Here is a 17,029-nt window from a genome sequence, read left to right as displayed (position 1 = left end):
AAACCCTGCAACCACTCTCATCTTTTATATTTTATTTACTTCTAATAAATTCTGCTAATTGCTAAGTTGAACGACAACCCATGTGAAGATAACAATTTACTACTTTACTACTTGTTAAGATTTGATGCAGTTGACAGTTCGCATCATCAAATGCATATTTTGCTTTAAAACGTAAGTAGCACTCACCTATTATGTGATTTTATTACCAATTAATTAAATTTATATGATTTAAAATGATGATATAATTACTTAAAACTCAATTATATTAAGAAGAATATGTTTATTAATATAGCCAATGAAACTAATTTTTAGAAATTTTGAAACATGAACTCACATTCAAAATCTATATCAGGTAACTGTATATTTTTTGGTGTAAACTTGATATCCAAGTGCATGGCTACATTAAAATTTGATATCAAAGGTGATATGTTCAGAGAAATAAATAAATAGATATAAATAAAGTTGAGTATTTACGTTAGGGCCTTTAGATCGCCCTGTTTAACTTACAACCTAATATTTTTGGTCTGTTTATATTCTAGTTCATGTTGCCTCGATACATGTTGTTTATGTTCGTAAATTTGTACTACCTCCGTCCCTAATTATAGGATCCTTTTGAAAAAATAACGGGAATTAAGATAGTGGATATTTGTATTAAATATGTTTGTAATTACTATTGTTTTTACAATTTTATCCTTTAAGAGAGAGTTGGTTCATGTTTTCAACATGTTATTTATTGTTGATTGAAGAAAAAGATGTATAATAAATAGGGGCATGTATGTAAAGAAATAATTAATGTAGTTGGAAATAGCAAAGGGGTCTTATAAAAAGGGACAATTTTTTTTTTCAAAAGGGTCTTATAATTAGGAACGGAGGTAGTAGGTTGGTTCATGACGTATTCAACTATATTATTTTTTAAGTTGGTACTAACAAGTTATAATATAAAATTATTAACAACTTTCTTTATATTTTTTTTAAATACCTTATCTGTTTTTTAAGAGGTTTAAATACCCATTTTATAATTCCAATTATTTTAGTTTAATTTTTAAAAACTATAGCATTTTTTGATTTATTAATTTTACTTTATACAAATCAGTTAATTTAACCATAAATTAACATAAAACAAGCTCAAATCAATCTACCACAACTAACTATTATTTTCAAACGATCAACTCAAACCCATTTAACACGTAGATTTAGAGAGACTAGTCCACGTATCCAACTCTATTTATCCTTACCAATTTTAACATAGTTCACAATACATAAAAAGCCCTAACATCAACCCAAACCTTGATTAAGTAACCCAAAAACCTTATGAAAACCCCAAAATACCCTTGTACTCAATAACTTCATGCTTCACTGTTACAAAGTTTCACCCTAAAACTAATTTGACCAAAAAAAAAAAAAAATCAAAGAAAGAAAAAAATTCACATTAATTTAGAGGATATAGATTTATCTGTTACTTTCATAATCATCATCATCATCTTCATCCTCTACCTTGTTATTAGGGTTTGTATAATTTTCACTGAAACTTCAATTCTTCAAGCTCCAGAACCAATCTATAAGATTACCAAATTATCCTTGCTTATTTGACTGATTCACCATTGTAACAACGCGTTTTTCATATATTCAACGTTACTATTGAACATCGCTAATCCTTCAGATTTTGTTTAGATATCTCATCTTAGGGTATGGATTTCCGTTTTTTTGTTCGGATTTTTTATAATCACCGCAAATTTGTTTGATTATAGTAATATTATTGACTAATTAAGGTTTATTATTGTTATTATTTGCTAGGTTTAGGTTATTGTAGTGAATTTATAAAATTATAATAATGTTTATTTTGATTTTTACATCTAAATTATTAGGTATACTTGTAAAAATAATGAGACCTAATTTTGTGAAGATCCTCTGTAATGGATCTGTTATTTTTTATTTTTTTGGATTTTTTCAGTGATTTGATGAATTGTTTTGAATTTTTGATCTCATGATCTGGTTGTTGAAATGTTATAATGGACTTAAGTTTAAAGATCTGGTGTGTTTAGATGATAACATATTGACGTTTCAATATGCATTTGCTTTTTGATCTGTCATTATGCTGTTGTATGATGAATGTGAATCGCGTCGTTGAAAATGTATTTGTTGGAGAAGAGTAATGATAGAAATTTTGACGATATTGCTAAAGAAAAAGTACGGAACATTATGATATCATGTTGCATGCAAATGTGTTACCTTAACTGAACTAACTCTGTCTGTTCAGATTGGCGCGTTCGAGCTATTTATGAAGTTAGCGGAAAGTTGATTTAGCTTCTATCGATTTCATTTATAGGTACGGTCGACATCTTTCACTTTATGAGTACGTTTCTTCAAAGTAAGTTTAATCGAAAATATAATAGATGTTTGTGTGTGTCGGTGGAGTGCGTAGATTATGACGTTATAGTTACTTCTTTATTTGTACAGGGAAGACGAATCAGGACATTATTGCTTATTGCCCTTTGCATGAGGTCATTGATGGGGACCGAGCTTATGAGGATATGTGTTAAAGAAGATGATGATTTTCCGTCAGTTCCACCGGGTTTTGAGTCATATACATCTTTCGCACTGAAGAGGGTAGAAGAGAATGAGAAAAACAATGATAAAAATCCGACGAGTTCCTCGACGACGACAAGTGCATCTGAATCACAGTCAACTCAGGTCGGAAATGGCGTGCAATTGAGTGATAGTGCAAAGGTTTCTAGATCCCTTCGACGAAGAAGATGGATTAACCATGGAAAGTGCGAGAGCAGTTCAGAGGAAGACGCTGATTGTGAGCGGCATGATCAAGTTAGTCTCACGTGGATTCATTTAAGATTTGGATGTCTTGATTTTTATTGCAATGTTTATCCGTAATATATATAAAAGTGTACTTCTGTTTAGCATCTTACGTACGAATATCAATGCAGAATTTCTCCTCAAGGCCTTGTCTTCCTAAAGGAGTCCTCAGAGGATGTCCAGATTGCCGTAATTGCCAAAAGGTGCTTTGCTTTCTTTGGTATTAATATTATTGGCTGTATTAATTAACTAATAAACTCTGACCTGTCACAACTTCAATCTCCTTTGTCATTATTTTCAGTTACTTTTATTATTATTATTATTATTATTATTATTATTATTATTATTATTATTATTATTATTATTATTATTATTATTATTATTATTGTATTAATTAAATGTTAATATAGGCATATGGTAATAATTATATTTTTTCTTGCTCAAAAAAAAAATTATATTTTTTCATTTCCAAGTTTTATGAATTGGAATGTTCCATTATTGTTGTACATTAAAACACAAGTTGCTTTTTTACCTTAAGAGCTTATTTTATTGGGCAAATTTTTGCTCGATGAGTAATTGACAATCGAAGTTTCGGGCAGGTCATTGCTAGATGGCGACCAGAAGTTGCTCGTAGACCACAGATTGAGGATGCTCCTGTTTTCTACCCCACTGAAGAGGTCTCGCTCTTGTGGCACATTTGAGTTAACTTATGTTACTGCCATTTATATGTTTACTTCTACAGGTTAGCTTTATTGCAGAATACAATCTTTGACTTGTTTATAATTTTTTTCTCAGGAATTTCAAGATACTTTGAAATATATATCAAAGATTCGCTCCAGAGCTGAACCATATGGAATCTGCCGTATTGTTCCCCCACGTTCATGGAAACCCCCTTGTCCTCTCAAGGAAAAAAGTATATGGGAGGGTTCTAAATTCGCTACTCGTGTTCAGAGGATTGACAAACTTCAGAATCGTAATTCAGGGACAAAGAAGTCAAGGATTCAAAATAATATGAAAAGGAAAAGGAGAAGATGCACAAGAATGGGAGTGGATAATGGCACTGGAACAGAACCTAATGCAGGATTTTGTGAAGTTGAAACATTTGGGTTTGAACCTGGCCCAGAATTTACCTTGGAAACATTTAAGAGATATGCAGACGAGTTTAAGGCCGAATACTTCAAAAATGATAATTTATCTCATCCAAGTGCTAATACAACAATTTTAAATGGTACCTCAGAGCCTTCTGTGGAGAACATTGAGGGTGAATACTGGCGGATGGTTGAGAGTCCTACTGAAGAAATTGAGGTCACTTTCTATGTAATTTTAATAAATTGCTGCTTCATGAAATTATTGCATGTTTGTTGACCTTTGTACATGACCCTTACATTTTGTTTTGGATATACTTCTAGGTGCTTTATGGAGCTGATCTGGAAACTGGGAGTTTTGGGAGTGGTTTTCCTAGCAAGTCTAGTCAAGTTTCTGTTTCATACGAGCAGTACATAAAATCTGGGTGGAATTTAAATAACTTTGCAAGGTTACCTGGATCTCTGCTCTCTTATGAAACCAGTGATATATCTGGTGTTGTAGTGCCATGGTTGTATATAGGAATGTGCTTTTCCTCATTTTGTTGGGTAAGGACAACATATTTTCCTTGTCTTCTAGCACGTCTTTCATGAATTCTTCACCAACTCATGCTTATACCTGCTGGAAAATATCTCCTATTTATGGAGAATATAATCTATTTAGTGTTATATATATATATATATATATATATATATATATATATATATATATATTATAACTTCCTATTTAGTGTCACATATATGTTTTTTATTTGCCGCAGTGGCACGTTCTTAGCAATACAATATAGTTTGTTTAGGGAGAGTTAATATGTATTTAGTGTTGCATATATTTTCTTTTTATATCTTTAGCTTTCTTATAATTAATTTCCTTAGTTTTGTTCTTTCCATTATTAAATTGTAAAATTTTAAATCGTGTGCATATGCAATTGATTGTGCTCCGGGATTCCTCAAGCATGTAGACCATCTCAAGAATAAGAATTACAATCATATTTATCTTTTATCTATCAGTTTACCTTTGTATTTGTTGTCTATAGGACCTTATGCTTGTCCATGTCCATATTGTGTTTGTATGTCCTATCTATATAGAATATAGATTGTTGTTTCTTCATATGAAATACACCCTTCGAGGGTGGGAGGGGATGCTATGGGTGTGTTTATAGTGAGAATAAGGAACCCATCTGGTTGACATCCTTTTGGCCTGTTTTTCATAGTAAACTTGAAGTTTATGTGTGCGCATGCACGTTTGTGTGCGTGTGAGAGAGATTGCTTATATAGCATCTTTATTTTAGGAGATACTTTATCTTTGTTTTTAATAGTTTAATTGTGGGTGCAGCATGTGGAAGATCACCATTTATATTCATTGAATTATATGCATCTGGGTGCTCAAAAAATGTGGTATGGTGTCCCTGCAAAAGATGCATGCAAATTGGAAGAGGCCATGAGAAAGCAGTTACCTGAGCTTTTTGAAGAACAACCTGACTTGCTTCATAAGCTGGTAAGTGAAAGTTTTTTGCCACTGCACAAGTTCATTTGATCAGGATGTTGCAGATGGGATCACATGTCTGTCTCTCACTTCACATGATATTGTTCCTCTTGTTTATCGTCTTGTTTGTTTTACTTGCTAGATAGGTAATAAACAAGATTAAAATTATCGATATCTTCACATTGGGTGGGGTGAAGTTCTGTCTTATTTTTCACCTGATTTCACCCCACCTGTCCATATTTCATTTCTGAGCAGACAAATTTCTCTCTTTGATGATCATGCTTTGTTTTTTTGACATATATTTATCTGATGCTTGACTTTCTAACTTTCACTTACAGGTCACGCAGCTTTCTCCTTCTATTCTTAAGTCCAAAGGTGTGCCAGTTTATAGGTGTGTTCAAAACCCTGGGGACTTTATTCTAACATTTCCTCGAGCCTACCATTCTGGGTTCAATTGTGGCTTCAACTGTGCTGAGGCTGTTAATGTAGCTCCCGTTGACTGGCTTCCACATGGACATATTGCTATAGAGCTGTACCGGGAGCAGGGGCGTAAGACTTCTGTATCTCATGATAAGCTATTGCTTGGGGCTGCTAGGGAAGCAGTACGAGCCCAGTGGGAGATTACTTTGCTGAAGAAAAACACTTCAGATAATCTAAAATGGAAAGATGTTTGTGGAAAAGACGGTCTTTTGGCAAAAGCATTCAAGGTAAATTTTGTTTCTCCATATAATACTGTAGAACGGGATAACATTTATGGTTTCATGTTAACTATTTAATTGGAGAATCTTTAAAATCACAACAGTTCAATTTTAGTCTCAAACTCAATAAAATTTTATTTATTTGTAGTCTTTCAAAAATACATAAACTGGTTGTTTTTAGTTCCTATTGAGATTGAAGCATAAATCCCCAACTGCTTCTATCTTCTAATAAAAAGTTGTATTTTGTGAAAGGTGAGTGGGCTCCGTATTGTCCACACTTCAATCCCAAAAGGCTCTTAAGTTAGGGGATGTGTTAGAGATATAAAATAAAATCATTCTGTCATCACCTAACTATTTAGGCTTTCGAGATAGTTGGCTCATGACAGAATCTTTCACCTATAATTATAATACTATTAAAAAGGTTAAATATAATTTCAGTGGTTCCTGAATGTCATTGACCAATTTTCCCAAAATTTAAGTGATTTAGTTGAAGGTCTCAAATAGTTTTATATATAACAATCGCCTTCATTCAAGATTTCTTTAGGCTTGAACTGTAAACAATGCAGGATTAGCGATGTTCAATTCAATTAAGAAAAAGGGGGTTACTAAGGATCAAACTGGCAACCACTTGGTCATGGCTGTCTTGTATTGTATCTAACTTTACCAGCGTCTACAGTTGTCAAGTGCTGACTTTTCTTAAAGCCTTGGCTCTTAGGTGGAGGCCCAATTATGATTTTTATCTTTGGTGTGCCTCTCATGCAAGAGCTTATTGTGCTTAAAGTGTGGTCAATCCATAAGCCTGTTTACTGTGTGCTGGTTCAACTTCATTGGAAGTAAAGGCAGTGGCAAGGACCAAACTTCTAACCATTTTTCTGTCGAGGCTTTGATCAACTGCTTGATAAGTTGAAGTTAGGTGGATGTTGAAGAATGGTTTTACTCTAAGCAATTATGTGTACAGAAGTTCAATTTATAACTTTGGAAGATATTCTTGAGTCAGGATTTAACAGCAAATGTTAACGACAAAGGAGTGAAGGTGGAGAGAGGGGCATTATTCCGATTCTTTGTTCATATAGATTGAAATTTTGTAGTTAACCTCCTGAAGAATTATTTGATTTGTACTGATTTATGGTGTCATTTCTCTTTCCTGTTCCTTATTGTGCATTCTGAAGCCTTGCATTGGTTGGTCATTTGAAGGCCACAATCTGTGTTAGTCACCAACTCATTAGTTTTCACTTGTCTTCATTGGGGGTGGCAATTGAAAATTTCCTGATTTTTGGAAAAGGATCATTTATTTTACTCGATAGCACCTAACTTCATTAGTTTATTAAAGGAAACATATTTTAATTGCTTAAAGTTTTGACTAAAATGCTTAGTTTATGTTTTATTTGCTTTGAATTTATGGATCTTGTTCTAGTATTAAAACTTCTAAGGGGAAAGTGAACATCAACCGTCAATTACAATAGTTATTGAAATTGATGTTCCTGATTTATGAGTGACCCTCAAACTGCCAAAAAGATGATTCCGACTTCTCACTTTCAAAATCAATATTGAATATGGAATGAAAATATACGGGTTATGCTTTGTGAATTCTTTCTCTTACTGTGTTTTTGTATTTTTCCCTAGGCACGTGTTGAGATGGAGCGGGTAAGAAGGGAATTTCTCTGCAGTTCTTCAAAGGCATTAAAAATGGAGAGTAGTTTTGATGCTACCAGTGAAAGGGAATGCAGCTTCTGTTTTTTTGATTTACACCTATCTGCTGCTGCCTGTCACTGTTCCACAGATAGATATGCTTGCTTGGATCATGCTAAGCAATTGTGTTCATGCTCTTGGAGCTCCAAATTTTTCCTATTTCGTTATGATATTAGTGAACTAAATATTCTTGTTGAGGCATTGGAAGGAAAATTAAGTGCAGTTTACAGATGGGCAAAATTAGACCTTGGGCTGGCCCTGACTTCTTATATCTCAGCAGATAAAAAAACAGTATGTCAGGAATTGAAATTGCATTCATCCGACTCGTCTTATTCTTCCAGGAGCAATGTGAATAATGAGGCGGCTTTGACAGATGTTCCAATAGTGGATCAAGCAAATTCTGCAAATAGCAAGGATCAGAGCTATCTTAAACAGAAGAATAGCTTCAAACCTACATGTGAGATGGCTAATCGTAAGATCTTTGCTATTAAAGGAGAGTCTATCATTTGTAGATCAAAGCCGAGTGTCCCTGTTTGTGAATTCAATCAAGAGGATTCCTCGTATGCTTTATCTCCGCCGCTAGCTCAACATGGAGATGAGAAAAGTACACATTCAAGACCTAAAGATATCATACTTCTTAGTGACGACGAAGATGATGAAATGAAGATGTCAGATTCAAATAGAAGGAAGGAGGTTCCTCATATGCTTGCTGGTTCTAGAAACAAAGCAAGCCTGTGTAGTGATATAGAAGATAAAAGCTTGACCATCCCTGTGACAGATGCTTCTGTGACAGGTGAGAAGGATGCTATTGCGGTGCTTCGTGAAGATTCAGGCTCAAATTCAACTCAGCTTTTACAAGTAAAACAAGAATGTCATGAGCAGAGAAGACCAATTATACCTTCTACCCCAGTAGATCTTTCTTTTCATATAGGTCTTACTGGTGCAGAATCAGCTAGGAACATTCCAGCTTCTACAAGAGTGGATGCCAGCGGTCATAGTTTAGAACGTTTGGAGGTTTGTCCTTCAAACCCCCAACCTTCCAGCACTATTAAGGCTAAGAACGAGGATAATCATGAGAAGTTTGATGGATGTTCCACTTCTAATGTAGCAGACAGTGCAAGAGCTGTTAACGGAAACATCTCTTGTGGTCCAAACAATTCCCGTCAGAAAGGTCCTCGTATTGCAAAGGTTGTCCGGCGCATCAACTGCAATGTTGAGCCTTTGGAATTTGGAGTCGTGCTTTCTGGAAAGTCATGGTGCAGCATTCAGGCTATATTTCCAAAGGGTGCGTATATTTGGTCTATAATGACTTGCATGTCTTGTCGCTGTTCTATTGAATTTGTAAGCTGTGTATTTATGCATATTAAATTAATTGATGCAGGATTTAGAAGCCGTGTTCGATACATAAATATCTTAGATCCATGCAGTACATGTTACTATATTTCAGAAATTCTTGATGCTGGACGTGGTTCGCCTCTATTTATGGTACTTTCACCTTCTTATGCTTAACTGCAATCCTTTTTCATGCAAATGATCTTAAAGTATTTACTTTTTGTCGGTATGTCTTGAAAAGCCTTTCATATTTCTGATGTAAATTTGTCATCCGCTGTGAATTTAAATCCCTTTGTGCTAAAACTTTGTCGAGGTTTACCCCTTATTATGTGGGCAAAAATTTGATGGAAGATTCTTGGCTCACCTATTTTCCAGTTCATGGCTTTATTGTGTGTTTAAAGCAATGTTTTGTTTTCATTAGTTGTTCCCAGACGTTAATGTTATAGAGATTCTTTTGCCTCTTTACCCATCCCTGAGATGGACATTGTTCATTCACAGGTCATTATGGGCATCTAATCTGAAAAATTTAGTTGTGATGTAAACTTGAAAAAGCTGTTGTGATCTGGCGTAATCTTCATTAGAAGCAGTCACATGTTTAACTTATTGGGTTACTTATTTCCTGTCAGATCAAAATCAAGATTTTAAAACTATTTTAGGTGTTAGTTATGCTTTTAGTTGAAAATTACTTTGGACATTGAGAGCTTTGAGTCGGCGAGTTATTCAATTGGCTGGACTTGGAAATAGATTATTTGTAAAATAACTAAATCTTGGTTTTCCTCCCAGGTTTCCTTGGAAAATAATCCAAGGGAGGTCTTCATTCATATGTCAGCAACAAAATGCTGGGATATGGTAAGAGAGAGAGTGAATCTAGAGATAGCAAAACAGTTTAAGCTGGGAAGAAAGGGCCTTCCTCCTTTACATCCTGCTGGCAGCCTTGATGGCTTTGAAATGTTTGGATTTTCTTCACCAGAAATAGTGAAGGTAATTTTATTAATCAAAACTCAAAACGCTTCATTTGAGCATGACATCGACAAATATCAAGTAATTATGTATTTACAGAATTTTTTTGTAGTGTTAACCCTTTGCAGTTTATACTGGTGTTAAGGAGGTAACAATAAGTATTTTCATAATGTGCAACTCAGGATATTTCTAAACCTGTTTTGTGATTTACTGAAAATGGAAACAGAATTCACTAACCATGCATGCTTTTGGTAATTTCTTTACAAAAGAAGTAGGGGCTGCCCAAGGGTGAAGCAAGTAAAGCATTTGCTCGGGCTCTTAGTATTTTTCTTTTTAAAAAAAGATCCACCATCTTGCTACGACTCTTTCATTATTAGTAAAATTTATGTTATCAATTAACATTGCTATTCTTTTCTTATTAACCTGAATTATAATACATATCTTCTATCATTTAATATTATAAAAATTAATTAGGCCTAAAAAGGCTCTTGATTTTTTTTATTAGCTTTAATTAAAAAGTCCTCAACTAAAAATTCGTTTTAGGCCAAATTTTTTCATATACAACCTGCCAAGAAGGAAAGTGGGAGTTTGTTAGCATTAAATTTTTTTCTTAAAAAAATAAAATCAGTTTCCTTCACGAAAAAATCAACATGAAGAATTGTTGACACAAAAGCGTGTCACTTGTTTTACATCTAGATTTTAATCATCGTTTTAATTTTGTTTATTCAGACTGGTACATGAGTGCAAATACTGTAAAATTCCAGTTGTTTAACATATTTTTAACCTGGTGTTTTAGGGCTGTAAACTCCTTTCTTCCTTTTAATCCGAGTTAGTTTTGTTATGCCCAATTTGATTTTCTTTTCTTCAACATAGTTTTGATAGCTCTCAAGGTATTCTTATCTGCTTTCTTTAATCAGGCTATTGAGGCGCTAGATCGAAGTCGAGTTTGTCATGAATACTGGGACTTCCGTCGGCCTCAAGGGCAGCTTTCACAAGCTGGCCAGACCACTGTAAATGGTGGAGGTGGAAGTGATCAAGGGGTTCCCATGAATCAGCACACACCCACCGGAGCTGTTGCAGTACTGAAGAGCCTATTTAAAAAGGCGAATGTGGAAGAATTGAACTCATTGTACAACATTCTTACTGACAATAAGCCAGCGGCTGAACAGATCCCAATTGCAAAAATTCTCTATGAAGAAATTCACAAAACCCAACCACCCTAGGTGATCAATTATTTGGACGTATGAATAATACGCCTAACTTTTTCTTGACATGTAAATTGTAGTTCATCTGAGGTTGCACTTGCAACTTCGTCCAACCTTAGTCTTTGGGTTTTTTTCCCCGCCTGAATGGAGGTTATAGAGAAAGAAAAAGGAGAAAATAGAAAATAAAATTAGAAAAAGGGAAAGAAAATTATTTCCCTTTAAATTTTTTGCTTATTTAAAGTGACAGTGTTTGGATGGAAAGTTTCAAAGTCACTTTGGTTGCCTCATGAAATTCTGAAAGGCAAGGCTACCGGCCATTATTATTGATTTTGGTTCAAATGTTGTTCACATTTTGAAACAACAATTAGGTGCATTTTAGATTATTTTTTTCACTCTAGGTGCATGTGTTGGATTTGATTAGTTATTTTAGAAAAAATCATTTTACTCAAATGAAGCCCTTTTCTCCAAGGTAAGTGCTACAGTGTTACCTTAGACTGTTAACATTTTTTTTTCCTCCATTTTGTTTTGTTTGCGCTCTCCTCCTTGACCTGCACAATCACTAGAATGTGATTCCTCATTCCATCATTGACTTGCATGGTGAAGTATCACCTTTGAAATTTGCATCTATAACATGATACATTTGAAACTCCTCCCGATGGAGTGGTCTCATAAAGGAAGAGGTTCAATGGTTTCATTGGCACCATTGGAAAAACCTCCGGTAACAAAAACCCAAGTTAAACTCGTTTTCATGGTGTTGTAGCAAGTAACAAAATTATGTAGACTAGATGGTTATAAGTCATAGACTCTTATTCCACTTGAGCACTGTCTGTAGATCTAAAGTCAGCGGTTGATAGTTGCGAAGAAGCAGCTCCAAGGAGTTGTAAAATTGCCTCATGTAGCTGCTTTATGGTATTTGTATTGTATTTCATTTCGGGTATGCATGGAATCGCATTGTTACACATCCTTCGGTCTAGAAAAGGAGGGTTTACGAGGAATGTTTGTTATCTTACCATGGAAGCAAGTCCATGAGTCATGGTGATGATGAGGCATTGTGTATGGCCTGATTGTGGGTGAATTAAGGATTTCAACGAATACACTAATAGAAACTTCAATAAAAATACTTAAATAAGTCCTATTAACTTTACATTTTTATACAAAAGTGATTTATTTATTAAATTATAAATTATCTTAAAATATTAATTCTTTTGAAAGTGGAACTAATTTGTACATATATATATATATATATATATATATATATATATATATATATATATATATATATATATATATATATATATATATATATATATATATATATATGATTTGCTAGAACACATCCACTTGTTTTTATGTGGGAGTGTTTTAGCAAGTTATATATATGGGTTTGCTAGAACACCCCCACTAGTTTTTATGTGGGAGTATTTTAGCAAGTGAATAACTAAAAAGTGGTCAAATACATCTTAAGGTGTAGCTTTGCTAAAATACTCCCACATAAAAACTAGTGGGCGTGTTCTAGCAAATCCATATATATATATATATATATATATATATATATATATATATATATATATAGGGGATGCATCAAATGAGAGGGTGAGAGGAATAGATTATGACCCTAGAGAGTAACATCCATATCCATTTTTTCTTCCTCCAATGAGGGTCCTTGTATTAAGCAAAGGAACCCCATTGGAGATACTTTAAGGTTTAAAATAGTAAGTTAATGATCTTGAAATGCTTCTTCCACTCTTTAAATTATGATCCTTTTTAGAATTTAAACATGCGTTTAGGCTTTGTTTGGGAGTTAAAAGGGAGAGGAAGATTTTGAAAAAAAGGAATGAGCAATTGGAAGAAATATAAGACATTGGGAGGAAATAACTTTGAGGGTTAATTTTCTATTCATAATAAAAAAAATCTCCATATGGGAAACTAAAAAACTGTATTTGGAGAGAGTTTGAGAGGGTTTATATGAATTTTTTAAAATTTAATTTATATTGTTATAATATTCTTAAAATAAAAAATATATTAATCATAAGCATTAGTTTACCATTCTGTACAAAATTGCTCTTTTTTAAAAAAAAATTGCAAATTCTCTCCATTTTTCTCTATATTTCTCACCCGGTTGTCTTCCTTTCACTTCGAAACTATCAAACAAAGCCTCAGTAAATATTATCTCTAGTATGCACTTGGAAAAGTAGTTTATTAGAGAACAATCTATTAGGGTGTGTTTGGTTTAGGAGAGAAGTTGTGAATAGAGAAATAGGTAAGAGAGAGTTTGAGAAGAGATAAAAAGGTGAAAAATAGAGTAGATTTAATAGGTTGTTTGTTACAAGAGAGAAATGAGAGAAATAGAGAAGAGAGAAGTGTTCTTAATTTTTGAAAAGATCAAAATATCCTTATACTATGAAAGTTAATAATACAACTTTATCATAATTGAGTTTAATTTTGTAATGAAGTTAATGTATTTTAATTTTAATTTTACTTCATTAAGAAATTAAAATATTTTTTCAAACACAATTAAATATAAAAACAACATATAATTTATTAGTTAAATTAATTATTAGTTTGATATGATTTAATTATGTTTAATTTCAATTTTGAACAAATAACCGTATAAAAATAGTATATTCTATATTTTGCTTTATTAGAGTAAAATGGCTCACCGTAAAATGAAAGTTGAAGTAGAACCAAAAAAATCTAAGGAGGCGTTTGTTTCACGGATGCAAAAATTATTCCTTGGAATAACTTTTCCAGGAATATATTCATTGGAATTATATTCATAGGAATATTTTAAAAAAGTGTTTGGTTACCAATTTGAATTCCTTGGAACTTTCTTTCTAAATTCCTGGGAATATTAAAATATGTTTGGTTTAAAATGTATAATCCCAGAAATAAATGTCAAAATTATTAAAATACCTTTTTACATTCAATAGATGAAAAATAATATTTTTTATGTTATTTTCAATCAAGCAAAGTAAATTATGTGAGTCAACAAAGGTATTGATCATGATATATACTTGTTTTTTAATACATAACAAGAGTACCCTGTTTCTATCTAAGAAATTTTTTAATTAGTCAGGGTAAATTTTATCTTAGGACTTAGGACTATAATAATACATAACAAGAATAGAGAGTCAACGGGTAAAATAGGGGTATGGGTGGATTTTCACCATGAATGTGGAGATTTCATTCCCAGGAATTGAAGATTCCAGCCCCCCACCCCCGGGAATAAAAATAGAGAGTCAACGGGTAAATAAGATTCCTGGGAATCATTTATTCCTGGGTATATTATTTTTGTTCCCTTCTACCAAACATAGGAATATCGTATTTAATGCCCTTATTCCCAGGAATATATTTTTTATCTCCCAAACAAACACCCCCTAAGGAATTGTGAGAAACCAAAAAAACAAAAAAAATATATAAATAAATTTTAGAATCCCAATGACCAAAATTGTCAATTCTCCATTTCTTCTCACTTTCTCCCCATAAGTGGAGGAAGAGAAGTGTAAAAGCAGTGGAACCCACTGTTTTTTGTCTCTCTTTTTAACTTCTCTCGTAACCAAACAAGAGAAGTTATCACTCTCTCTTCAATTTCTCTCTCACCTACTTCTCTCTTTCCTATTTCTACTCTACCAAACAAAGTGTTAATGAGAATGTTCCGAAGAAATTTTGAAATAAATAATATTAGAACCTATATTGTACCAAAAAAAAAATTTACAACCTATAAATATTGTGACGTAAAAATTAAGCTGAATATAAAAAGATTAGAAAAAACCGTTTTGACTTAGAAAATAAGCTATAGAATGCACTATATTGAACCAAACCAGCCGAGAGAAGTTTCACACTATACTCCAATACGACAATGCTTATAGTCCGTAAGTTTTTTTTCCTTGGTTTAATTCGACTTATTTTTGGTAGAGAATTCGACTTATTTATATTAATAACGATGATGATTAATCCGTCAAAATCTCAGGGCTAGATACGATTTCCTTGTTCCTTTCTTGCGTTGTACGTTATTTCCTCCATTTTTTTTAGGGTTTCTACGTTTGTATAAAGAAAATACAGTTATTTTGGAACCTAGAAGAATGAAAAACCGTTGTTTTGGTCCCTTGAAGTGTAACTGACTGTTATATTAATCCTTGAATGTATTGAAATTGCAACTGCATCCACAAGTGTCTCTTTGATTAGTCGCTTTGGTTCTTGAATATGTTTCCACGTAGTTAGTTTAGTGATCGAATGTGTTTTTTGTTGGTCAGTTTGGTTCATAAAATTAGTAACAAAAAAGACACAAGGGATTAGTTTGCATTTCGATATATTTAGAGACTATAATGACAGTGTCTCACACATTCAAGACCAAAATGGTTCTTCATTTTTGTATCCTTATATAGACATAATTAGAATATATAATTGGAAAAAGTGACACTCATTGTTAAATGGAGGGAGTATTATTTAGCATTATGTGTGAGCTTGATCATAGAATGCGGTTCTCAAGTTTGAACTGATCATTTATTGGACAATAGCTGTTTGTTATTTATTTAGCATTGTTTGTTGTTGTTATCATAAGTATAGTGTTTATAAATTAATACTATATGCAATTTTTTTGACAGCTTTGGACGAGTCGTCGAGCCCCTCTGACTCTTCTCAGTCAGTGTTCGGGCAGCTGAAAAATTCAAGTAACAGTCCTTTTGCTCCTAAGCCAACTCCATTTGGTTCGACAGGCACTCCTGCATTTGGTGCTACGTACGAGCACCCCTGCGTTTGGTGCAACCAGCACCCCAGCTTTTGGGGCAACCAGCACCCCTGCATTTGGTTCAACTTCAACCTCAGCTTTTAGTTTTGGTTCCACCACTCAGGCTTTTGGTCAGTCTAGTTCTGCATTTGGTGAATTCAATAGTTTTTATAATTTTATCTTCTCTACGATAATGTCAATTTTTAAGATGTAAAGGACTTGAATAATTATGCATTTTTTTTGTATCTTATGTCATTGTAATTGAGAGTGATCTTTTCATATTGTCTCGTGCAGGATCACAGACTCCCGCTCCGGTTTTTGGAAATACTGGTATTGGGCAGTCGGGATTTGGAGAACTACTTGAAAAACTTGAGGCCATAACAGCCAGGTTACAGACATTGTTTAGTCAACCTTGAGTAGCTAGTTACTCAGCTACAACTGAACTGATGTAGATAGATAGATAGATATATTTCCTTTTAAATTTTTGCTTATTTCAAGTGACAGTGGGGATGGAAAGCTTCAAAGTGTCTATTTGCCTGCCTGTGAAATTCTGAAAGGCAAAGCTACCAGCTGTTATTATCGATTTTGGTTCATATGTTGCCCAATTTTTATTGTTGAATTTCTTGCACAGTTTGAAACAACGTCATCAATGAGGTGCATGTTTCTTGATACTAGGTGTATGTTTAAATTTATCAGTGTCCAATATTTTCTGTTTTTATATTCAAGAACATGAGTTCACTTGGTGTATGTTTGGTTCTGCTTTGACTAGAATTGATTTTAAGTGAATTTATAATGACTAAAAGTGAGTTGCAGGTAAAATGATTTATGTTTGAATACATTCATGTAAAAGTGAGTTGAATTATAAAATGGTGTGTTAGAATCAATTCTAGAATCAAAAGCTACAAAGAATAGCTTCAACTAGAATTTCTTTTAGTCCTCAAAATTGATTTCTCAAAATCATGTCAAACATAATTTTATAGTTAGAATTGTTTTTGGCACAAAGTGAAACCAAACACTCTATTAAACTTGTTAATAGGAAGATGAGA

At 33.2% G+C, this 17,029-nt stretch overlaps 1 protein-coding gene across 2 annotated transcripts; it reads left to right on the top strand.

Annotated features, from left to right (window-relative positions):
- The first annotated feature begins 1,290 nt into the window (after window positions 1-1,290).
- On the top strand, window positions 1,291-11,649 carry LOC25484581 (putative lysine-specific demethylase JMJ16). Of its 2 annotated transcripts, none has more exons than XM_039828868.1 (13): window positions 1,291-1,686; window positions 2,258-2,368; window positions 2,458-2,820; window positions 2,940-3,011; window positions 3,408-3,485; window positions 3,604-4,113; window positions 4,218-4,439; window positions 5,224-5,385; window positions 5,712-6,080; window positions 7,695-9,045; window positions 9,142-9,245; window positions 9,876-10,073; window positions 10,970-11,649. In XM_039828868.1, the coding sequence occupies exons 3-13, from the start codon at window positions 2,497-2,499 to the stop codon at window positions 11,273-11,275; spliced, it is 3,696 nt and encodes a 1,231-aa protein (XP_039684802.1). In that variant the 5' UTR covers window positions 1,291-1,686; window positions 2,258-2,368; window positions 2,458-2,496; the 3' UTR covers window positions 11,276-11,649. The 2 variants fall into 2 exon arrangements, with proteins under 2 accessions (XP_039684802.1, XP_013468886.1); XM_013613432.3 differs by having other exon boundaries at window positions 1,292-1,686; window positions 2,258-2,326.
- Window positions 11,650-17,029: the final 5,380 nt, after the last annotated feature.

This window comes from Medicago truncatula, chromosome 1, assembly GCF_003473485.1.
Source record: "Medicago truncatula cultivar Jemalong A17 chromosome 1, MtrunA17r5.0-ANR, whole genome shotgun sequence".
Lineage (NCBI taxonomy): Eukaryota > Viridiplantae > Streptophyta > Magnoliopsida > Fabales > Fabaceae > Medicago > Medicago truncatula.
The sequence above is the reverse complement of the archived record's forward strand: the minus strand, read 5'-3'. Positions and strand labels throughout refer to the sequence as shown.